This window comes from Dendropsophus ebraccatus, chromosome 4 (assembly GCF_027789765.1).
Source record: "Dendropsophus ebraccatus isolate aDenEbr1 chromosome 4, aDenEbr1.pat, whole genome shotgun sequence".
Lineage (NCBI taxonomy): Eukaryota > Metazoa > Chordata > Amphibia > Anura > Hylidae > Dendropsophus > Dendropsophus ebraccatus.
The window spans coordinates 41,328,111-41,354,210 of NC_091457.1; the positions used below are offsets into that span (position 1 = coordinate 41,328,111).

Consider the following 26,100-nt stretch of genomic DNA (forward strand, 5'->3'; position numbering starts at 1 on the left):
ATAGATAGATAGATAGACAGACGATAGATAGATAGATAGATAGATAGATAGATAGATAGATAGATAGATAGATTTAAAAAGTCACTCAATATGTTTTTTTTTCAAAGTGACTCTGTATTTATGAAAGTGTTTGAACTGTACTCTGGCACCACCTGCTGACAATAATATAAACTGCATCTTTGAATGCGTAAAAGCTTACAATGTGACACATCATTTTTTATTATTTTATAACATTCCAGTTATAATCTACCAAAACTAATCAGCTATTTATCCTGTGCTCTGTTGTGCCTTGCCTTTATTGTAATTGCAATTCTCCTGATATTATTTGGTGCAAGAGATTAACTTGCATGCTCTCTGTTTATTACAGAAAGGACTGGATTTCAGGTACGCCCTGTGGCCGGCCTTCTATCTGCTCGGGATTTCCTCTCTAGTTTGGCATTTCGTGTTTTCCAGTGCACCCAGTACATTCGACATGCATCATCACCCATGCACTCTCCAGAACCGTAAGTCTTGAGACATATGCGTGTACATAGACTACCATGTTGACACTATTTATGGCAAAATTGAGCCATTTCTGTATAGGGCCCAATGAAATAGAAATAAACAGGGTTTACTATATGTAGTGGTGTTACATAAACATGAAGGTGTGTGATGACTGGGAAGGTGTGCGATTCTGGAAGGGATCCATGTTCTATTAATCTGTGCTCTTTTTATGATTATGATTAGGGATGGTCCGAACCCGCCGAGGCATCGGATCGGCATCGGATTCCCGCTGTCTGCCCGCTCCGTGCAGAGGGCGGATCCAGCGGGAAGACCGCCTGGAAAAATGGGATACAGCTATGGCTGCACGGAGCGGGCAGACAGCGGGAATCATTACCGAGGGTTCGGGTTCGTACGAACCTGATCCGAACTCGGTTCGGACCATCCCTAATTATGATTTATGATGATTTATGATCATATGATTATGATTTATGATTATGATCCATTCCTGTACACTCCGGGTTAATGTGGAGATGTGGCCATTAGTATTAAGGGAGCACCAAAATGAGTATTTTTCAGTGCTTGAGTGCTCGGTCCGAGTATCGAACCCCATTCAAATTAATCGGAGACTCGAGCATTTAACTAGGTGGCCCCTGCTCGGAAGAGTGGAGAGTGCCCAGTTCACCTTTAAGGAGTATGTAAATTAAATATACAAAAATTAGATTGAGAAAATGCAATACGTTGCTGGCACTATGCGCAAAAGGGAATGCATGCTCAACACATAGTGGCCGTGTATATGTGTGTTCCCTCCTAGTATAAAAGATGATCATATCTATTAGGCCTAAAATTCCTTTTTACACAGAATGAGTTTTCCCACCAGCAATGAGAACATTGGTAGAACAATGATGGTCATTTCTATCAGTACAATCCCTGCTGCTGGGCAAGGAGCATCAAATATAGGCATTTACATTACTAATCAATGATGATATTTATTGCGGCCCAATCGATCATGATCTAATAATTCACCTGTGTAATTAAGTTAAGTCCACCTTAACTGTAAAAGGTTTTATCAATTGAATTATAAGATGAAGATTTGCTCAGAAGTCAATGGGAGGAGGGTGGTGGTGGTGTTAGTGATTTAGTCTATTGTCCATGTATTTGTAGAGGCGTATGTCCACAGTCATTTCTTGTCTTGTGTTGCTCCTCAGGGACTGTTGTCATGAGCTCCTTGGACACGTTCCTATGTTGGCGGATAAAACATTTGCTCAGTTTTCACAGGTCAGTTTAATTGTCTGACATCCAGATAGAAGGGGAAATTTAATCATTGCCTGATATGTCATAGATATGTGTGAGGATGTGAAGATCACATTGGTAGAGTCTGTTGTCTTAAGCCACCACAAATTTCCATAATTAACCAACATAGTACTATATAGCCAACATATGATCAACATAATATTATATAATTTTATTTCTACTGCCCCTGTGACATAGCGCAGTCAGAAGGAGAAATAGGGGGAAAGACCCCTCAACACCCCACAATGTTAGAGTCACTTTGTACTTCAGTGTTACCACGTGCTCTACAAAGGGTTGTGTTGGTTATTCATTCTTCCATATGTAGTTAATCCTCCATTGTTTCATATAGGGTGGATGTAAAGTGCGCTATATCATACGTATACAGGCCCTAGCAGCATGCACAGATGTCACAGAATGGGTTGTTAATATGTTTTAAAAGAAATCTCTCTATGATGTAGCAAAAAGATGATTCCCGATTCATAATCCATGTGCTTTATGCAGGACATTGGCTTGGCATCATTGGGAGCAACAGATGAAGAAATAGAGAAATTGGCAACGGTAAGGACCATGATGATGTACACTGTTAGACGTTATTTTGGTAACTCTGAGAAGGACAATGGTTTCATGATAGGAGAACAGCCAAAATAATAAAAAGGCATGCATTTATTTTAGTTAACACAACAATACTAGTACTGGAAGATAACAGAACACTAACCCAGGGAAGACATCATTCCTCCTCCCCGAATGCTTTATGTTTCCAAATGTAAAATAATGCAGTTGGGAAAAAGCAATCCTCTCTGAGTATCATATTAGCAGTTCTGTGTTGGCAAAGACTTCAGAAGAGAAAGATTTAGGGGTAGTGATTTCTAAAAGCCTAAAAATGAGTCTTCAGTGCAGCCAGGTGCTGGTGTATGCTGGGCTGTATAGCTAATATATAACCAGTAGGAGGAGGGAGATTGTGATCCCGCTGTATAGAGCTCTAGTGAGACCACATTAGGAACATGGTGTAAAGTGAAACACAGACTCTTTGGAAAATTAAAGTTGGAATCGGATTGGTTGCTAGGGGCAACTTAGCAAGTTTCACTTAACACCATGTTTGATAAATCTCCCCCACTGTGTCCAGTTCTGGTGACCTCACCTAAAAAAGATATTGATAAAATAGAACAGACCCAAAGACGGGCTGCAAAAATGGTGGAGGGTGTAAGGCATAGAACATATCAGGAAAGACTTAAAGGATTTGAATCTGTATAGTCTGGAGGAAAGAAAAGAAAGGGGGGGGGGGCATGATGGAAACCTTTAAGTATGTTAAAGGACTAAATAAGGTTCAGGAGGGAAGTGTTTTAATAAAAAACTGAACTCAAGAACAAGAGGACGCAGAGAGAGGTTATCTGGGGGGAAAGATCAGAAGCAATGTGAGAAAATATTACTTTACTGAAAGAGTAGTAGATGCCTGGAACCAACTTCCAGCAGATGTGGTTGGTTAATCTACAATGGCTTAATATAAACATGCATTGGCTAAACATATATGTATCCTAAAATAATATTAAGAGAGATACTAAAAGGGCAGACTAGATGGACCCAGTGGTCTTTTTCTGCCAACAATCTTCAGTGCTTCTAGGTTTCTTTCATAGCATTATCATTACTCTATATCTTGGAAACCTTGATACTCTATAATGCTATATGGTATAATACTCTTAGGGAGACAGACATCATTATGTGCCCCTGGCATATGCCCCGGAAAAAGGCACAGATTTCTGCCTTTTCTGTGACGTACGCCAGGCAGAAACCCCACTTGCCTGATATGTGGGCAGGGGGTGCGGCAAGGCAAGAAGGAGCTCTGGCTTCCTCCCATACCTAATTTGACATGATTTAGGCATGGAAGCAGGTGTAGATTTCTGTGCAAGCCCTTCATCAGGCTTAGGTCCTGCCAGCTTTACTGAGAGGTGTGTGCCTCTTAATAAATCCAACCAGGTAAGGCTAGGTTCACACTGCGATTTCAGCATCCGTTTAATGGATCCATTTTTTTAACGGTCATAAAAGTAGTGTCATTAGTACTTTATTGTGCGTAAAAAAAAAACACATCCGTTTTGATCCGTTTTTTTATAATGGAAGTCAATGAAAAATGCAAAAACAATGCACACAAATGCATCCGTTTTTTGCAAGTTAAACGGATGCTGAAAACGCAGTGTGAACCTAGCCTAAATGGAGTGGGGCTTTATTACGAGTACGCCAGTCTTGATAAATATCTATCATTGATTTTAAATGTGGCCAAGCATGCTTCATCTATTGTTCTGGAATACTTAATGGGTATTACAGGCAAAGGGGGTTTAAAGGGGGCATTACTGATGAGCTACGGGACCTGTTGTTTTTCATGAAAGATATAGTGTTGCCAGTCTGAATATTGGACATTTCTATTGGTACAGTACGATACCTCATGATGTTATTGCCGTTTACACTGTAAATAAAAGTCACTCATTCAACAACAACAAAAAACAGAACAGTATTGCAGCTTTGGGTCCTTTTATATATGTAGCATATTCACAAGAAGCATTTGGACTGTAGTTTCATCTGCTCTGTCCAAACCTATGCAAAGCTGTTTTATGTCATTTTTTTTTTTTATTAATATTTAATCTCTCACACAACTTTATATTTTATATTAACACTTTTCATCTATTTCAGCTTTATTGGTTTACTGTGGAATTTGGCCTTTGCAAGCAGGATGGAGAAGTGAAGGCCTATGGAGCTGGATTACTTTCATCATATGGGGAATTACTGGTATGTAATAAAGTTTTTTTTTTTTTTTTGCAAAATTAACTGATGACCTATGACAGGATGAGGTCACCCAGAACCAGCACCGATCAGCTGCTCAGCGCTCACATTACGCAGTAATTTGTCTCCATTCATTGTATAGTGGTGCTGAGCTGTTACTACAGATCAGCTCCTGAGCAGGATCTGAGCTGTAGTAGCACATCTGTCTTTTTTTGTTTACTTTTTATATTGTTCATATTTATCATTAAATAACCTGTTACACAAATTCTTCAGGTTGTTACAACTGTGCAAATACCCAATCTGTGTAGGTTTTATATTTTATGTAGTATACATGCTATAAAATAATATTTTATTTTTATTATATTTTACTGTTTATGGGGGCTCACCCCCTTTGGACTGATGACAATTTTTAGGGAAGAAAGGATGAAGCAGTTGGACTTTAAAATGCCCAATCCTTTTGCTTATCCTCCTTCCAGAACACATACATGCTAGGCCTTAGGTCATCATGCTAGCAATGGAAAGATTGGGAGAGAACTGTTTTTAGCTGAACGCTATCTAAGGTTTATGGGTCTCACTCTAGTAAATATATTGGTCTTTTTTTAAGCACTCTTTGTCTGATGAACCAGAGCTGCGACCCTTTGACCCAGATGAGGCAGCCATTCAGCCATATCAGGACTTAAATTATCAATCCGTATATTTTGTATCAGAAAGTTTTGCTGATGCCAAGGAAAAACTAAGGTAAGACAAAGAAATAAGAAATTATATCAAACCAATAGTATAGTAATACACAGAAGTCTTCAACTTCTCTGACCAAGTTTACAGAAAAAAGGACATATCCAAAAATAGCACTCTGTGGGTTCATGGGCTGTGAATGGTGGTACATCTTATCTCCAATATTTGGGTGGGACTGGGCTGCAATATCAGGCATGGCCATAGACAAGACAATTTCTATTTTGTGAAAGAAAAAAAAAAACATTTATCCCACTCAACATTTTAAAAGGTTGTCCACCTTAAACTTAAACAGGTAGGGGACAAAAGATTGCAGGGGGTCTGACCACTATACTCTGCTCTTTTCGGTGGCTCTAATTATTCTCTATAGAGCTGCTGGAGAGAGTCAAGTACAGCCCTTGGCTTTTTCTGTCAGCTCCATAGGAATGAATAGAGCCGCAAATTACGTGCTATACCTGTGGCTGCATACATAACAAAGAAGGAGTTTAACCCTTTGAGGACCAGGCCCAAAATGACCCAGTGGACCACGCAAATTTTGATCTTAGTGTTTTCGTTTTTACCTCCTCCCCTTCTAAGAGCTCCAGCACTCTCAGTTTTCTATCTACTAGCCATGTAAGTGCTTGTTTTTTACAGAAATAGTTGTACTGTGTAATGGCGTCATTCATTTTACCATAACATGTATGATGGAATTCCAAATATATTATTTATGAAGATATAAATAGGTGAAATCGTAAATAAGAATGCAATATGGTAACGTTTGGGGGGTTCCTGTGTCTACGTAATGCACTATATGGTAACAGCGACATGACACTATTATTCTATAGGTCAGTCCGAACACAACCATATGCAGGTTACCACGATTCTCTAATGTTATATATATATTTTTTTATGAAATCCTTTTTTTTGGCAATTAAATATTAATAAAATGGGCCTATTGTGACGCTTATAACGGTTTTATTTTTTCACCTACGGGGCTGTATGGGGTGTCATTTTTTCCGCCATGATCTCTAGTTTTTATTAATACCATATTTGTGAAGATCGGACGTTTTAATCACTTTATTGATTTTTTTTTATATATAATGTAACATAAAATCGGTAATCTGCGCACTTTTTCCCCTCTTTTCGTGTACGCCGTTCACCGATCACAATGACGCTTGTTATATTTTAATAGATCGGACAATTACGCACGCTACGGTATATTATATGTTTATCTATTTATTTATTTTTATATGTTTTATTTATATAATGGGAAAAGGGGCTGATTTAGACTTTTATTGGGGGAGGGGCTTTGGGGTAGTGTAATAGTGTTTTGAACTTTTTTTTTTTTACACTTTTGAAGTCCCTTTGGGGGACTTTTACATTCACTACTTTGATTTATACACTGATGATTGCTATGCCATAGGCATAGCATTGATCAGTGTTATCGGCGATCTGCTCATTGAGCCTGGATTTGCAGGCTCAGTGTAGCAGATCGCCGATCGGACCGCACGGAGGCAGGTGAGAGACCTCCAGCAGTCCGTTTCAACGATCGGGACCCCCGCAGTCACACTGCGGGGGTCCCGATCGGTAAGTGACAGGGGACTCCCCCTGTCACTTACACTTAAACGCTGCGGTCGCGCCGCGATCACGGCGTTTAAGGGGTTAATGACACGCGGCAGCACGATTGCTGCAGCGTGTCATTACCGGTGAGGTCCCGGCTGCTGTTTGCAGCCGGCCCCCACCTGCTATGAAGCGCGCTCCGCTCCGGAGCACGCTTCATAGCGGGAGAAACACCCAGGACGTAAGGTTACGTCATGGGTCGTCTGGGGACAGACTTCCATGACGTAACCCTACGTCCAGGGTCGTCTAGGGGTTAAGGTGGACAACCTTTTTAAGTCATAAATTAAAGGGCTGTTTCGGATAGAGAAAACATCCTCTGAGTGTCCAGCTGAGCTGGCTGTCACCAGAGACAAGTTCGCCTAGAAAGTGGGATTAATGTTCGAGGACACCGGAGACCCCTAGGAGGATACAGGGGGAGCGTGGTGCAGTAGCAACATTATAGAGGACAATTTTTCTATCCAGATAACCCCTTTAAGCATTTGATGTAAATATTGCTAGACTTTTAGATGTGGGCCTTGCTCTCCCTTAAAATAACTTTAAAGTAACTCTGTACCCACAGCCTGATCCCCCCAAACCGCTTGTACCTTCGGATAGCTGCTTTTAATCCAAGATCTGTCCTGGCTGCAGGGTTAGGGCCTGGTTGCAGATAGCAACCGGTCCTCACCAGCTATGGGGTGGGCTCAGCTCGTGAGCCCCCTCCATAGCCTGGGACCGCGCCAGGGCGTACATTTACGTCCTCCTGCGTTAAGTCCCAGGCAGTGAGGGCATAAATGTACGCCCTGTGTCGTTAAGGGGTTAAACATCCTCTATTAGATTTAATGAGTCCACCATAATTCTTACCTTTAGACTTCTGAACTACATTTGTGCACACCTAATTCAATGCCATTAAAGCATAACTTGAAACTACATGTCTGGGCAGAAAAGAGGGGAAAAAACACCTGTGGGGGAAACCTCTAGGGAACCGTGGCTAAAGAATTCACTAGGTTTTAGAGGATTAATCGCCAACCTGTGACCCATCAAATAACAATAACATTGTACAATAATACATGCATCATTATACAGGCAATAAATAGATAGAAGATAGATTGAACCAGGAAGGGCTTGAAAGAAATGTTTCCGCTTTTTGTAAGAAAAAGATAGATTAGACAGGACGTTATATCTATTACTAACGCCCCACCCTCTTCATAGTAATACACTAGACACACATATAGTCCCTCTTAAAGCAGAACCACCTCTATACCACTATACCGAAAAAATTACAGGAGTGAACGTCCACCTCTTTACAATAAAGGGTGGTCTCCACATTTATGACACTTTACATGTGTCATAATGGCCAGATGAACATACACAGTCTCTTGGGAGTATTGGAAACAGCCGGATAAGCTTATTTGGTCGTCTATCATGCTTCAATTCTTTTCTGCAAAGAGAGGGTGTGCATCTGCTTTTCTAGCTGTTTATGTGGGGCTCACAGAGTACTTAACCCCTGACTTCCTTTTATGAATCGTCTTATTGTCAGATTGTGAAATTAAAAAGGCGGTTGTCATTAGAGATGAGCAAACTTTTCAAAAGTTCGGTCCGATCGGAATTTTACGGACAGTTCGGTCTGACCGAATTTTGGATTTCTTCGGATTTCATAGTTTAAAGCATCTATATGATACGGGGGCTCTACATGTCAGTAACATCATTATCTTTTCGATATCTCAAAGTCAATTTTTTTTTTAGACTTCAATATTCACCATTACAGGGTCTATGCAGGAAATTCTCCATTACAGGGTCTATGCAGGAAAAAGGTCACAAATGCAGTGAAGGAGCAGCAGTAGTCATTAGAGGCCAGTGGAAGTCCAGCAATAGTCATTTGAGGCCAGTACAGGAGCAGCCAGGCAGGGTCAGCAGTAGCCAACATGGAGGACAGGCAGGAACAGCAGTAGCCAACATGGAGGGAAGGCAGGATCAACAGTAGCCAACATGGAGGCCAGGCAGGAGCAACAGTAGTCAACATGGAGGGCAGGCAGGATCAGCAGTAGCCAACATGGAGGCCAGGCAAGATCAGCAGTAGCCAACATTAAGGCTAGGCAGGAGCAGCAGTAGCCAACATGGAGGGCAGGCAGGAATAGCAGTAGCCAACATGGAGGCCAGGCAGGAGCAGCAGTAGCCAGCAAGGAGGCAAGGGCAGGCACACCAGTAGTCAACCTAGATGCCAGTTAAGGCCCAGCAGTATGGTAAAAATAATTGACCAGTATGGTCTAGTTCACATATAGGCCATAATAGAAGCAGAAACGGTCCTACATCTTGGTGACAACACAACCAAATCCTACTCTGTGGTATAAGGAGCAGGTGTCACAAAGTACTTATCTATCCATGTGGCGTTCATTTTGATGAAAGTCAGACGCTCCACACTGTCACAGGACAATCTGGTTCTCCTGGGACTGACAATATGACCTGCTGCGCTGAAAACTCGCTTGGATGACACACTGCTGGCCGGACAGGAGAGTATGTCCAAAGCAAATTCAGCGAGTTGTGGCCAGACATCTAATTTTCCCACCCAGTAGTCCAGGGGTTCGGGGACATTAGGTGGCAACGTAGAGTCCAAAAACACCTGGACTTGCTGTTTGAGGTGTGCCGCCATGTCCTGCTGCTGTGCGGGTGCCCCTGTTACCCCGGCCTGTGGCTGCATGAAAGCGTGCATCGTGGACATCAGGCTCAGACTGGTGCCGCTGCTCATGCCACCCAAGCTGCTAGAGGAGGATGTGGAGGAGGCAGCGCTGCTGGTGTGACCCGGGTGGGAATGGCGTGAATGAGAGCGTTGTGTTCCAAAGGTTGCCACTAACTGTGCACCTAGCTTCTCTCTATAATAACTCATTTTTTCCTCCCGTTGGGAAGGGTGAATAATTTCACACAGCTTGTTGCGATACCGTGGGTACAGTAGTGTGGCCAGCCAGAACTCGTACCGTTGACGAATCCTTTGCAAGCGTGGGTCGGCCGAAAGCATATCAACATGTGTTTAGCCATTTCCACCAGGGAGTGGGAAGGAGTCCCCGCCTCTGTCTCCACAGCATACTGCCAATGGGTACTGCCTCCATCCTCCTCATCCTCCTCATAGCCCTGCATATCCTCCTCTGGCCCTCCTCTGGTCTGGCAGGAAGGCTCATCTTCTTCTCCTCCAACCGTCTCCCCTAGGAGTTCCTGTGCGTTCAGGTCCTCGTCCTCCTCCTCCTCAACTTCCTCTCCCTCCTCTTCCGCCAAGCCTTCCTCCAGCGACCCAGGCTGTGACAGTGGCAAGACCTCTTCCCCCTCGCCACTAAGTCGCATCAGCATCAGCTCCAGCACATGAAGCATGGGTATGATGGCGCTTAGTCCTGTGTCTTGCCAACTGACCAGAAAGGTGGCCTCCTTAAAGGGTTGTAGCAAGCCGCAGGTGTCACGCATGAGCTGCCACTGGCCGAGCTCCAGGTTACACAGGGGAGTCTCCGTGTCCGCCTGCATCAAGAGGAAATCAGTCAATGCCTTCCTCTGCTCATAGAGCCGGTCCAGCATGTGGAGGGTGGAGTTCTACCGCGTGGCTACATCGTAAATGAGACGGTGGTTGGGAAGACCATTCCTCCGCTGCAGGTCGAGGAGGATGTGGTGAGAGTGACTTGAATGGCTGAAATGGTTACACAGCTTTCGAGTCATTGACAGCACAGTCTGTAAATGGGATGACTTTAGAAAGTGTGTAACTATTAGGTTTAAAACATGTGCCATACATGGGGCGTGCTTCATACCTCCTCGACGAAGCGCGGAGAGAATGTTGCTCCCATTGTCACTCACCACCGTCCCAACTTTAAGATGGCGTGGAGTCAGCCACAAGAGGATTTCCGTCTCGAGCAGGCAGTGCAGCTCTTCCCCTGTGTGTCTCCTTCCACCCAGACAGGTTAGATGAAGCACAGCGTGACACCTCCGTGCTACACCCAAGCGGTACAAGGGAGGTTTTGGACCTACTGGAGGAGGGGGAGGAGGACCGCGACACAGGAACCCTGCTGTGACAATGGGGTGGTGTCATCTCCCTTCCCTGGCCAAGTTGCTGGGGGTCCGCCGCCCATATTACATTTACCCACTGAGCAGTAATGGACATATACTGCCCTTGTCCGTAATTACAGCTCCAGATGTCTGTGGTTAAATGTACATTGGAAAGTGAAAAAATGGAGATCAGCTCACCTTGTTGTTGTATGGTTCGGATTTCAATGCATTGAGGGAGGGTGCACGGTTCCAGGCGGTGGCTAGCCGTCAGTAGGTAAATGGAATGGAAAAAAGGTGTGGATCCAGCACTCCAAGGTAAGTTAAAAATCTTATATTTTATTCAATCATGTTAAAATACAGCAGAGCTATGTGTGCTGTGTGGCCCAGTAGATTGACGCGTTTCGCGCATGCGCGCTTAGTCATAATCTGATTATGACTAAGCGCGCATGCGCGAAACGCGTCAATCTACTGGGCCACACAGCACACATAGCTCTGCTGTATTTTAACATGATTGAATAAAATATAAGATTTTTAACTTACCTTGGAGTGCTGGATCCGCACCTTTTTTCCATTCCGGTTAAATGTACATGTCTGCTCATTAAATGGCTCAGCGAGTCAGCAACCTTTTCGCGAACATAGCTGGGATGGCCGGGATAGCTGTGTTGGAAAAGTAGTGTCGACTCTGCACCTTCCACCGTGGCTCTGCGCACTACATCAGTTTACGGAAAGGTGCCGTGTCGACAACTTTAAACGGCAGAGCCTGGAGCAATAGCAACTTGGCCAGGTGGGCGTTCAGCTTGACTGCTGCAGGATTGCTGGGGGCATATGCCTGCCTCCGGTATAGGGACTCCATGATGACAGGCTGCCTACTGCTAGCAACACAGGGACCACCAGCCGAAGAAGGGAGTGAAGACACACTCCCTTCCACAGAGGAGGTCTGACTCTGTGAAAGGCCCCCCTGACTACTGCTTCCTGCTGCTGTTTACCGCGGCTCTGCCTGGGCCTGCTGTGACCCACTATCGCCCCGTTTCTCCCAGACGGAAAGGTGGTGGCGCTTCATATGGGCAGCCATGGCGCTGGTGCCAGAAAGGCAACTCTTGCCTCTTTTAATGCGCCTGTCGCACAGGCGACAGATGACCACATAGGTATCCTCCGGGCACTTTTTAAAAAACTGCCACACAGGCGATGTGTAGAGTCTAGTACCGACAGGCTGCGAGGATGGGCTGGCGCTGCCGATACTAGGACCTGCAGTGGAGGAGGATTTTTCCTAGTGGTCATCTGCTTGTCCCGGCTACGCTTCCGACTTGTTAGTTGACTACTGCTGCCTGTCTGCTCTTTAGTTGTGGCGGGCCTGCTGGCGGACGAATTCCCGGTTGACGAATCCGTTGAATAAGCCAAATCCTGCCGTGGATCCCATGTAACATCCGATGTAGCATCATCCTGTTCCAGAATGATGCTATCATCCTCATCAGGCTTCTGCCCAGCCCTCTCTCGTCTACTGCCTACTGCTCTCCTGCCAGGCCTAACATGGGCCTGCTCTAATATCGCCTCCGACACAGCTATGCCCTGCACTTGATTGTCCCCTGTCTCTTCCCCCACGTGCTCATCGTCATCAAAGAGCAGTTGGCTGCTCATAGACGCCAACAGTTCCCTTGCAGGCGGCGGTTTAAAAGTTAGCGGGATGTTGCTGAGGATGTCAGATGGAGGACGAGGGGGAATTGCTGCGTGCCCTTGCCAAGTCAGGGTCATGTCCGAGGTACCCACAGATACCTGGCTGGCTGTCTCACTACTCATCCTTGTGGAGGTCGAAGTGTGAGCCAGCCACTCCAGGACTGTGGAATTAGACCTGTGAACACGACCCTGGTGTGACAAAGGAAGCTCAGGCCTGCCACTGGACCCTCTTCCTGCGCTACTTCCTCTTATGCCCCTTGAGCCAGACTCTCTGCCCTGCCCTCTGCTTGAAACGCTTTGTGAGGTTTCCTGCTGCCGCTGTGCCATAACTAAAATTCTACACTTGGTAGATGAGAAGAGTTTTTTCTGTAATATATAGGACTTGTGTATATATATATATATATATATATATATATATATATATGACTTGTAATATATAGGACAACTGTAGAAATTGTCTATATATAGCACTTTTTTTAAGCTACAATGCTATACACCTGAACCAGGTATTTTAGTCTCTCAGTATAAGACGGATGTGATATACACACTTTCAATCAGAAGGGTCCAAGAATAGAAATTGTGTATATAGCACTTTTTTAAGATACAATGCAATACACCTGAAACAGGTATTTTAGTCTCTCAGTATAAGACGGATGTGATATACACACTTTCAATCAGAAGGGTCCAAGAATAGAAATTGTGTATATAGCACTTTTTTTAAGATACAATGCTATACACCTGAAACAGGTATTTTTGTCTTTCAGGATAAGACAGATGTGATATACACAGTATAGGACTTGTATATCTGCACTGCACGTTTTGGTTCCATGCACCCTTTTCTGTCCAATGCCTAATCTATCTATCTTTCGCCCTCTCTATATTTCTCTCTCAATCACTAGATATTTCTCCTCTCCGCTTTCCTAATCTTTCCTTTCCTTTCCCACAATATCTTTTCAGTAGTCTGTAGTACACAACAGCAGCTTGCTTCCTCTCTCTCCCTCTACACACTGCGTGGTGCGGTCATGTGACCGCTCCTCTTAAAGCAATACCGACATCACACAGGGGGTGGGCTAGTTCAAGATCCCTGCTGACTGGATGTGTTCCGGGCATCATGGGAAAGCGCTTTTCCCAGCAGAAACACTTCCTGCTTTCTAGAATGGCGGCTGCCATTTTAGAAAGCAAGAAAAAAATTGGGGGGGGAAAATCCGAACCGGATCCCATACCGGGCGAACCAGTTTTTTAAGCTTTAGGCATCATCTTTGGATCTAACAGATATGAAGGTGGAAAAAAAAAGTTTTTTCATGTTCTCAAATTTCCCTCTGACAGGATATATGCATCTCGTATAAAGAGGCCTTTTGCTGTGCGATATGACCCGTACACTGTGAGCATCGAGGTTCTGGACTCGCCCAGCCGGATTCAAAGTTCACTGGAAGAGCTCCGAGATGAACTACAGACCCTGACAACTGCACTAAACATCCTCTCCTAACACACAACCTAACATAGGCTTCCTGCGTGCACTGCATGATCTCCACTCTCCACCATCTCAGAACCATTGCTGTGGTCAGCTCAACCTTTTTTGTATGGGATTGTCCTGTTCACCATAATGTACAAACCTGAATTAATCTGTATTTTTAATACATTAAGACATAATATAAATGGTATTAATATGTAATGGCTTATCTTAGCAGTTTGTGCTCTCGCATGGTTTGGCAATGCTATTGTGCATGTCACCCTACTCACTTCTGGTCCTTCATTTCTCTTCTTATATATTTAATGTGTTCTTAAAATGTTTTGAAAGATGCAATAAATAGAAATATACAACTAATCAGAGAAAATATGGGACTGGATCTTCATCATGGGACAAAGAGACAGCTGAATATATGAACAGAAAATATGAGGTACAATGGGGACATTAATAGATATTTTGGGTTCCCCATACTGCTTTTGTTTTTGCACACCTGCAACAGGACAGTCTGGTATTTATTTAATAATTTTTTTGCCTCCTCCCACTATTTTTTGCAGGTTAAAAGGGTATATTTTCTCTTTTTGGTTTAAGGGGTAGTCTACTTTTGACAATTCTCATTTGTTAGAAGGCTTCTCCAACAATTACCTCAGTTCCCCTTTCCCCTCCAGCAATCGTCTAGTACCAAGTGTTCAGTCCCTGGCTAGCCCATCCTTCTAATGATTATTAGTGGAGCAGGTTGGCTGGGGGGTGGCGCACTGCTCCAAACGGCTTTACTAGACACAGGGTTAAATTTAAACTACACGAGAATGGCACTAAGGATGAAGGTAAGAGACATACCTTAATTTTCAGCACCCAGTGCACATTAGAGAGTACTGAGAGGGGCAACATAAGCAAAGGTCAGACATTTTTCATAGGCTTAATAGCTGAAGGGACGGTGCCATGTCAGCTGGAAGAGATTCAGATCTTCTAGGTATACCTTGCATAATGTGTCTGATGAATGGCAATGGGATGTCTATGGTGTTCCCTGTGCAATAACGCAGCCAAATACTTAGTGTAACGTAATGAATAAACAGTTCTTTCTGTAGTAAACTTGGCAAGACAGTAGATAACAACTTTACATTACGTTTTCTAAGACAAAGTCTAGGGTTTACAGAAGTAATACTGTGCATGTGAGGAGGCGCTCCTTTAAAGTGACTGGCAGAAAGAAAACAGATGTGGAAAATCCAAGCAATAAAGTTCACTCCTCTAGCCCTGAGCAATGTAGGAAGGGATAACACAGTCCTAACACAGTTCACTTAGGGAATCTTCCAGTGGCTTTTTTTTTTCTTTCAAATCAACTGGTGTCAGAAAGTTACATAGATTTTTAATTTAATAATCTCAAGTCTTCCCACACTTATAAGCTACAATATATCCTGCAGGAAGTGTTGTTTTATTTACATTCCGAGACAGTGCTCTCTGCTGACATTTCTGGCCGAGTCAGGAACTGTCCAGAGCAGCAGCAAATCCCCATAGAAAACCTCTCCTGCAAATATTGAATGGTACCCGACAGGGATGCCCACTGTCACCCCTCCTTTTTGTTTTGACTTTAGAACCACTGGCCGCTATGCTAAGATCTTCTGAAAATATTGGGGGGATAACCATAGGTGAAGAAAAGCATACTCTTTCTCTCTATGCTGACAATATTATTTTGACAGTATCTGAACCCTTGGTCTCTCTCCCTAATATCTTATTAACTTTGGAAAATTTTTGTTTGGTCTCTTATTATAAATTAAACACTCACAAAACGCAGGCTCTCCCAATTAACAGACCTATAGAGATAACTAACCGACTGAAACTCCTATATCCCCTAGATTGGCAAAAATCCAAAATATCATACCTAGGTATTTCCCTAACATTCCCAATTAGCAATCTTTATAATGAAAATTATTTACCACTCCTTAATTTATTACGTTTGGGCATAACCCAGTTTAATAAGGTAGAATTGTCCTGGCTAGGAAGACTTAATTCTTTTAAAATGTTCCTCCTTCCCAAATTGATGTACATATTCCGAACTGTCCCCATATGTGTGCCAAAGAAATTTTTCTCCTCAGTTAGAACTATATTATTGTCCTACTTATGGGGTTCTAAAAGACCCAGGAGTTCTTATAAATTGCTCTACAAACATAGAATTGCAGGTGGTATTGGGTTACCTGATATTGAATTATATCATAGAGTGATAATCTATGAGTATTGAGCAATATCTAGTTAAGCCACACTCACTCACATCATTACTGTATGCTTATCTGTGGCACCTACCCACCCCAAAAATCTATTCATGTACGACAATGGCAAGCCTAAAAACATGGATCATTTCACACACTGCTATAGGAACAAGGCAAAATATTATCTTGCCACACCTGCCATGGGACATACTTCACATTGCTATTCCCACAATTGATTTATCTAATTGGATGACCCAGGGGTTGTTAGAGGTAAGCCAACTGTTCCGAGAGGGCATTCTCCACACATATCTAGACTTACAAAACTCTTATAACTTGCCTAAAGAAGATCTCTATAAATTTCTAAAAGTGAGACACTATCTCATGTCAAAGAAATACACCTTACTGAAATACAGTACTAAGCTTATGCAGTTATTTAAACTACAACCGAAAGGGATAAAACATATTTACAATCTGTTGGGCAACTTGGTAACATTTGAATCTACAGGTCCATTCGCAAAATGGATATCAGACCTAAATATCTCACCTACTTAAAACGACTGGAAACAAGCACTTTACTGGTCTGACAAAGCTGTCCACTGTGTTTCACATGTTGAAAACAACATTAAATCTAGACTACAGTGGTATTATACTCTTCTGAGATTACATAGTATGTTCCCATCGCAATTGTGTTGGAGGAATTTCGACAGTGAGGGATCTTTGACTCATATTTTGTGGAGATGCCCTCTTGTGATAAATTATTGGTCGGAGGTTTCAGATTTGATTCTCGAAATCTTTAAATATCCAATTCCCATCACACCTCAATTAGTACTGCTTGGTCTAGGAATACAGTACATTGTGCCTCAACACAGGATAGCAAAACTACTACTCACTAGAGGTTGGAAAACCTCCAACATCCCAACTAAAACAGAATTAATACAAAAATTAAATATAACTTATAAAAACGAGGAGGCTATAGCCTATGGCAACAATACAATTAAAAAATTTAGAGAGATGTGGTCGTTATGGACATCTAGTCCATTTTTTCTTATCTGTTTTATGAATAAGCTATAATTACATATACGATGATATCACATACAGACTCACTATATATCGTATATATGTACATCATTATACATCGTATACACTTGTACATCATTATACATCGTATATCGTACCGTCTAATTAGGTTCACACTATGTATATTTGAGGCTGTATTTGTGAGGCTGTATAGCAACCAAAACCAGGAGTGGATTGAAAACACAGAAAGGCTCTGTTCACATAATGTTGTAATTGAGTGGATGGCCGTCATTTAATGGCAAATATTTGCTGTTATTTTAAAACAACGGCTGTGGTATTGAAATAATGGCCGTTATTTACTGTTATATGGCGGCCATCCACTCAATTTCAACATTGTGTGAACAGATCCTTTCTGTGTTTTCAATCCACTCCTGGTTTTGGTTGCTATGAGGACCTGACATGAGGACCAAATACTGCCTGAAATATACATAGTGTGAACCCAGCCCCCATGCTGATCGTTATGAAAAAAAAATTGTTACTCCGACATCGTTAATCGTACGATCGGGCCAATTATCGTTTTGTGTAAACACAGCATTAGACTTTACAATGTTCGACAATTAACGAGATCGTCACTTGTTTGCAGTGCGTTTAAAAGGCACAATGAATTGAGTGGCCCGGCTGCACGATCGATCACTGTATCATTCGTACATTTAAATGTATTGCTATCAGCTGTGTACCCCCTGTTCACACAATAGCCAATAATGATAACTTGGGTAACTTGTCAGAAATTTAAATCCCACCCTTGCTCACTTCTATTCACTTACTGCAGATCATGGAAAGTTGCATACAAAGTGCACAGAAAGCTTTTTTTCAACATTAGAACTGGATAACTACATTAATGAACATGTGACTAGAGTTTGTAAATTCCTGCCATGCCCTCGAGACCCTTGATGATGAAACTTGTGACTGATTGTACTAAATGTAATAATACTATAAAACTTATTTGGCTGTTCCACTGGCAACAGATACCAAGTGAGAAGGAAATACTATAAAAACTAAATTTTTTCTTTGTGGCTTTACCGTATACATAATAATTTAATGGATTTGTTTTCAAGAAATAAGATGTCCACACAATTGGGGAAAGTAGTTTATAAAACAAGTGTGTCAATTTATATCTTTTACCTCAATCAACCCTGGTATCTCAAGATCGTGCAGAATCTCCCATCTACAACCACTAGAGGGAGTAGTTCCGCAAGCTTAGGGTTCGGCCTTTACTATTAACTGAAAAACATGTCTCCATCGTGATGGGTGATTTTTTTTTTCTGCTTTAAATTCGCAAACAAGTTTTGTCTGGTGAACATGGACGGATTTCCCATTTGGCAGGCGGTTTTATAGGGGGGTCTGAATGCTCGCTGTCTTGGCTGAATTTTAAAGTAAACAAACATTTTAGGTTACCTAAGTGCTGAAGGTTTACGTAGATTTGCAGCTGTATACGCTACATTTCTAAATTGACACGTTCCACTTAGGACCAAATGAGGCCACACTATTACTTCATTCCAGGCCCACCCCGTCCTTGAGCCAAGCGACACACTTACAGGAAAGTTCGGCCTGTTTGTACATTGCTATTAGCACTAGCAGAATAAGATTGGAGTCACCAATTATGGTTTTATGCCGAACGACACAAGACAGAGTTTGATTCCAGTGTATTGATTCCTATCTGATTCCTCTTATGCCTCAGACAAAATGTGCTGCCGCAGAAATAGAAACCATATGAGACCCTCCCCCAGGGGTTGATAAGAATTCTTTATAGCGTGTGATAAGACGTATCAGGATGTTCTTTTGCCTTTGAATAAACAGAGCAATAAATGTCATCTCTTAAGAAGCTAATATGCACCATCCATGGCTCCTTAGTTTAGTCTGATGTTTGCCAAGAGCTTCTAGGCTTTCCTTATATACATGGTGGTCCCACTTTATATATCCATAAGACATGACCTCAGTATATCTCCCTGATGAAACAAGGTCACAGGTGGCTTTGCTTCTCTCACAAAAAACCTGAGTGAATGTCTATTCTTAAAATAGGAAACCAAGATTTTATCAGGGGGGCAGACACCCTGCGGTGGATCAGCTGTTTGTCAGAGCTATGGCATGTGCCTACTCAGTAAACAGAGCTGGAAGCAGACAGCTCCAATCCTTGTGTAGTGGCCATGCTGGGTTACTGCAGCCAGTGGTGTAGCTATAGGGGTCTCAGTGGTCGCCATGGTGACCAGGCCCCTACGCTAGGGGTGCCCGCACGGCCCCCTTGCCACTTCCTCCTGTGCTCCCCCAGCCCAGCACCTCTCATACACTAACTTTTCCCGCTGCGCCCGCTGGCACATGCTGTCATCTGATTGGGCCTCTTACCTAATCAGATGACAGCAAGTACCAGCCCCCCCTCCTCCAGACATCTGCGTGGTGGCCCAAGCTGTGTCCTATGGCCATACCTTTACGGCGTTGAGCTCCAGCTTGTGCTACAATCCACTTCTCCTCAGCGTTGAGGCCCCTCCCCCAGGTCAGATGACTTCACTGTAAAGCCGGCAAGTAACATCAGAGAGTAAAGCAATGTTGTGGTTCAGCCTGGGGGAGGGGCCTCAACCCTGCAGGAGCCACTTACACCACTGAGCAGAGGAAGACAGAAGTGAACTGCAGGTGACTACTACATTATCTGTACTCAGAGATATCACTGTGTTATCTGTGCTGTTACATAGGACTGCAGGTGACTACTACATTATCTGTACTCAGAGATACTACTGTGTTATCTGTGGCGTTACATAGGACTGCAGGTGACTACTACATTATCTGTACTCAGAGTTATCACTGTGTTATCTGTGCTGTTACATAGGACTGCAGGTGACTACTACATTATCTGTACTCAGAGAGATATCACTGTGTTATCTGTGGTGTTACATAGGACTGCAGGTGACATCAGGTAACTTCTCAAGGTTGCAGAAGTTTAAACTTCATTGTGCCCTACTGATAGTTTATTATGGGAGTTGTAGTTTTGCAGCATGTTGCTCTTCAGGTTGCAGCACTACAACCCCCATAGTTTCCAATTGGCAGTTCATGATGAGAGTTGTAGTTTTTCAGCTGGAGAGTCACAGATTGGAAAACAATGATTAGACAATGACACGGTACAGTCCATTAATTATAGGGGGCAGTAGTGCAGTACATGAGGTGGAGGCAGTGACAGGGCATTAGAACATAGTGGCACATTAGAGTAATTGGATATAACGTTAGGTATGAATTTGCCTGATTGGGTGAGATGGGGGGGCCCCAAGCTAAAATTTTGCACCAGGGCCCATCAGCCTTTAGCTATGCCCCTGACTGCAGCTTAGGTCACATTTAATTCAGCAGTTATTGTATTTATATAGCGCCAATATGTTCTACAGCACTTTATAATATTTGAGCTGAGATGCAGTATATCTATTTTACATCCTAAGGTTCGGATTACAGTAAACTTACATAGCATAAAAAGGCTGCATTGTATCCTACCGTATAGGCATACTGTGGTATAGGTTGCCCCTTGACTCTCATGTTAAAAATAATGTACTGTATATCATGCAGTATACCACTGTACGCTGGCCCACCAAATGCTGAAAGGGCATCTATAGATGAATGTTGATTTTAGCATGAGTATATGTAGTTGGTGAAGCAGATGTAGATGTTGCACAGTCCATTTTAGCTTATACTTTGCTGATGAGGATCTACATAGATTGGGGGGAAATTTATCACGGGCTTTGACAATAAGTAAATAATTGGATTTTTTGCCCATTTTTGGTCTAAGTTGTATCTATGAACCAGTATTCGATGGGTGAGTATCCAACCAAAAGTTCACATAACCCGAGATTAGAGCCCAATTTATCGTTTGCGACTTTTAAAAAAAAACACAAACCAGGTCTACGTCTGGCCAGTACCAGGTGAATATGCTTGCACAATTTTTCCTCTTTTGACCTTTTTTTCTTTTTTTTTTGCGACTTTTTACTTAGATGCATTCACTATAGCACTACTATATTTTAATAAATCAGTCACATGGTTTTGGAACAAAATATACCCCAATCCACATTAAAATAGTCACACAAATTAGACTCCTTAGTAAAAGTGCCCCATTTGGTTTACTGTGGTGCAATACTCGTATGCAGGGGCGTAGCTAATGTCTCCTTGGCCCTGGTGCAAGAGGTCAACTTGTGCCCGCCCTTTTACTCGTTTACTCGACCAGGCAATGCTTTCGGTATATATATACAGTATACACAAACAGGCTCTAACCAGAGTAGAAAAAGAAGTGGGAGGCCGCGTTGCACAACTAAGCAAGAAGATAAGCACATTAGAGTCTCTAGTTTGAGAAACAGACGCCTCACAGGTCCCCAACTGGCATCTTCATTAAATAGTACCCGCAAAACACCAGTGTCAACATCTACAGTGAAGAGGCGGCTGTGGGATTTTGGGCTTCAGGGCAGATTGGCAAAGAAAAAGCCATATCTGAGACTGGCCAATAAAAGAAAAAGATTAAGATGGGCAAAAGAACACAGACATTGGACAGAGGAAGAATGAACAAAAAAAGTGTTGTGGACGGATGAATCCAAGTTTGAGGTGTTTGGATCACAAAGAAGAACGTTTGTGAGACGCAGAACAAACGAAAAGATGCTGGAAGAATGCCTGACGCCATCTGTTAAGCATGTTGGAGGGAATGTGATGGTCTGGGGTTGCTTTGGTGCTGGTAAGGTGGGAGATTTGTACAGGGTAAAAGGGATTCTGAATAAGGAAGGCTATCACTCAATTTTGCACCGCCATGCCATACCCAGTGGACAGCGCTTGATTGGAGCCAATTTCATCCTACAACAGGACAATGACCCTAAACACACCTCCAAATTGTGCAAGAACTATTTACAGCAGAAGCAGGCAGCTGGTATTCTATCGTTAATGGAGTGGCCAGCGCAGTCACCAGATCTGAACCCCATTGAGCTGTGGGGAGCAGCTTGACCGTATGGTACGCCAGAAGTGCCCATCCAACCAATCCAACTTGTGGGAGCTGCTTCTAGAAGCGTGGGGTGCAATTTCTCCAGCTTACCTCAACAGATTAATAGCTAGAATGCCAAAGGTGTGCAATGCTGGAATTGCTGCAAAAGGTGGATTCTTTGACTAAAGCAAAGTTTGATGTAAAAACAATGTTATTTCAAATACAAATCATTATTTCTAACCTTGTCAATGTCTTGACTGTATTTTCTATTCATTTCACAACGTATGGTGGTGAATAAGTGTGACTATATATATATATAATTCAAAAAATATGTTCAGCAGCACTAGAAAAAAATAGCAATGTGCGGGTGCACGTCTCACCAAACCGGACCCGGGTTCGTATAGAGTATCGAAAGAGAAAATGGAGACCGCACTTCCAAAAAGAATTCACACTTTATTCACACCAGATGCAACGTTTCAGCTCAATGTGTAGCCTTTCTCAAGCAGTGATACAAAATGCTCCAAGAGCTCAGTATATATACATGTGTGCATGATTGTGATTCATCAAACAATTAGTTCATAAAAATATAGACAAAGTGAAGTAAAAGTGATCTAGAATCGTGTAGAGTTCCAAAATCAAAATAATATGCAAAGTGAAAATAAATCCTAATCTGATAATTTACAGCAATGATCATGTTAGAAGTGAGATGAAACAACAATAAATTACATGATTAAGTGTTATACAACCAGCTGTGCAACAAATAGTAAACAAAAAACAAGTAATACATACATCACACCAAAGCAGGGAATCCACATGGAGGTGGCGTGTCCGGGAGCGCCGGCGTCGCCCGCTGATGACGTCACCCACGGCGCATGGTGTCCGGATCACCTAGTTCCAAATCACGTGACCTGGGTGTATCACATGATCGGTGTGATCACAGGCGCATGCGTCGGGCGGTCCCCAAGCTGACAGCGGCGCGGGCATGCCCATAACAGCCCCAGAATCTGATGCCGCCATATTGGTAAAGGGAAAATAACCCTTACAGCGATTGTCATTGTATGTATGGATAAGTATATCGCGCAAAATGCTGAGAGTTGCAGGGTAGTGAAGAAATGGAAGGGAAAATTACCAAAAGAGATGGGGCTGAATAAAGTACATAGGAATAAGTATAAACAGGAAAGGAGGACCAGTACCAAAGGGACTGCATACATTTGCCTGAATCCGAACATGGATCTTTTTTCATCTTTTCCCTTTTTTTTGACGCCTTTATTAATTTATCTGGTGCCATTATTTATTTTCTTTTGCACCAGTTTTTTGTCAGTGTGTATGGGTGTTTATATTAAACCTTTTTACCTTTGAGTTGCTTTCACTATATATGTTCACCAACATGGGTTGCTTACATGGTTACTTATATAGTTATTTTACATGCCCCTTTTTCCCCGGGAGGATGGACCCGAGGTACGGAATACAGGTTGAGGCTGGCGTCTTTGCTAAGTGGTCTGTGTGGTGCTAATATGAGGAAACAGATGTGGCCATGTTACTTGCCCAGCTTCTCTGCAGTTTCTGTGGATGACAGGGTTGGTACTCAGGACACTGGTGACCTCGGTGCTTTGGTTATCGTGTGACACCTAAATGCCCTGTGTTGGCCTGCTGTTATACTCTTTAAGCCCCTATGACAAATTCTAGACGCAATCCAGCCCCTCTCCCTTTGGTACTGGTCCTCCTTTCCTGTTTATACTTATTCCTATGTACTTTATTCAGCCCCATCTCTTTTGGTAATTTTCCCTTCCATTTTTTCACTACTCTGCAACTCTCAGCATTTTGCGCGATATACTTATCCATACATACAATGACAATCGCTGTAAGGGTTATTTTCCCTTTACCAATATGGCGGCATCAGATTCTGGGGCTGTTATGGGCATGCCCGCGCCGCTGTCAGCTTGGGGACCGCCCGACGCATGCGCCTGTGATCACACCGATCATGTGATACACCCAGGTCACGTGATTTGGAACTAGGTGATCCGGACACCATGCGCCGTGGGTGACGTCATCAGCGGGCGACGCCGGCGCTCCCGGACACGCCACCTCCATGTGGATTCCCTGCTTTGGTGTGATGTATGTATTACTTGTTTTTTGTTTACTATTTGTTGCACAGCTGGTTGTATAACACTTAATCATGTAATTTATTGTTGTTTCATCTCACTTCTAACATGATCATTGCTGTAAATTATCAGATTAGGATTTATTTTCACTTTGCATATTATTTTGATTTTGGAACTCTACACGATTCTAGATCACTTTTACTTCACTTTGTCTATATTTTTATGAACTAATTGTTTGATGAATCACAATCATGCACACATGTATATATACTGAGCTCTTGGAGCATTTTGTATCACTGCTTGAGAAAGGCTACACATTGAGCTGAAACGTTGCATCTGGTGTGAATAAAGTGTGAATTCTTTATATATATATATATATATATATATACATATATATATATATATATATATATATATATATATATATATTTAAATTCAAACACCTTAATGTGAACTGGGGCCAGTAGCTGCACCAGGATCCACTGGTGTAAACTTCAGAATCTAAATGAAAAACTCTGCTTACTTTCCCATAAAGTGAATAGCTTTATGGGAAAATAAACACATCGCTTTTAATTTGAATTCTGGCGTGCTGTAGCATTTTTGGGCATATATATACGTATCTCCCTGTTGCCCCTGTCTTACATCACATATAATAATCCCTTTATACTGACCCCCCCCCCATACTATTGTTTTCAACCCCTACCATTTCTCTATTACCTCCTGTATGCTGTGTGAACAAAGCTTTTTTTTTTTTTTTTTTTTAACTTTGGGGAACTCCTACCCAATAATGTTTTACAAAATACAAAAAAAAAAGCAATTCAGTGACTGACAGGTGATGTCTTCTTTGATCTGAGGAGTCACTTTCCTTTTCCTCTCCATTCGGCCCAGGCCTCCATGATGATTTCTTCCAGCTACAATTCATCTCTTCTGAACCTGCCAGACAAACATCTTAGGCTCCGCACTTATCCAGCATCTTCCTTCCTTTTCTTGAACCTCTAAGATTCTACACAAACTCAACTTAAGATGTCATGCGCAGTAAAGTAAGTAGGTATGTGGGTTGCCCCCTGTATGTAGGATCCCCTGCTGTGCTCCCATATAGTAATACTGTTCCCTGTGCCCCCATATAGAAATAATGCCCCTTGTTCCCTGCATATATAGTAATAATACCCCGTGCCCTGCATATAGTAATAATGCCCCCTGTGCCCTGCATATAGACATAATGCCCCCTGTGCCCTGCATATAATTATAATAATAATAATGGCCCTGTGTGCCTTGCATATAGGAATAATAACCCCTACTGTGCCCTGCATATGGTAATAATGCCCCTTACTGTGATCTGCATATAGTATTAATGCCCCCTACTGTGCCCTGCATATAATAATGTCCCCTACTGTGCCCTGCATATAGTAATGTCTTCTGTGTCCTACATATAATAATAATGTCCCTGCTGTGCCCTGCATATAGTTATAGAGTCCCCTGCATTGCAAATAAACAACAACATAAAAAAAGAAATCATTATACTCGCCTAATCCAGGGAGGGCAGCTGGTCTTCTCTCTTCTGGCCCCAGGCCTGAGAACAGGGACAGCTCCTCTAGAAGGCACAATGACGTCACCTCACTGTGCCTGCTGGAGAGAGAGATCACAGCTCGGCCTCTGCAACTTTGATCAGGGACGGAGGGGAGGGAGGGGGTCCCTCAGGCAGGTGGGTGGAGGGCGGCAATTAGAGGAAGGGTACAATGCAGGGGGGGAAGTTGTACAGTGCGGGGGGGAGCGGCGCAGCACACCACT

General features: G+C 42.7%; 1 protein-coding gene across 2 annotated transcripts in view; it reads left to right on the forward strand.

The window, feature by feature from the left end:
- Positions 1-14,291, forward strand: part of TH (tyrosine hydroxylase) — a 154,808-nt gene extending 140,517 nt beyond the window's left edge. For both annotated transcript variants that reach the window (XM_069965653.1, XM_069965654.1), the window contains 6 exons: positions 368-503; positions 1,689-1,758; positions 2,275-2,331; positions 4,453-4,548; positions 5,147-5,280; positions 13,864-14,291. In XM_069965653.1, the coding sequence (XP_069821754.1) occupies positions 368-503; positions 1,689-1,758; positions 2,275-2,331; positions 4,453-4,548; positions 5,147-5,280; positions 13,864-14,023 (653 nt within the window). In that variant the 3' untranslated portion in view covers positions 14,024-14,291. The remainder of the gene's footprint in view (positions 1-367; positions 504-1,688; positions 1,759-2,274; positions 2,332-4,452; positions 4,549-5,146; positions 5,281-13,863) is intronic.
- The last annotated feature ends 11,809 nt before the right edge of the window (positions 14,292-26,100 follow it).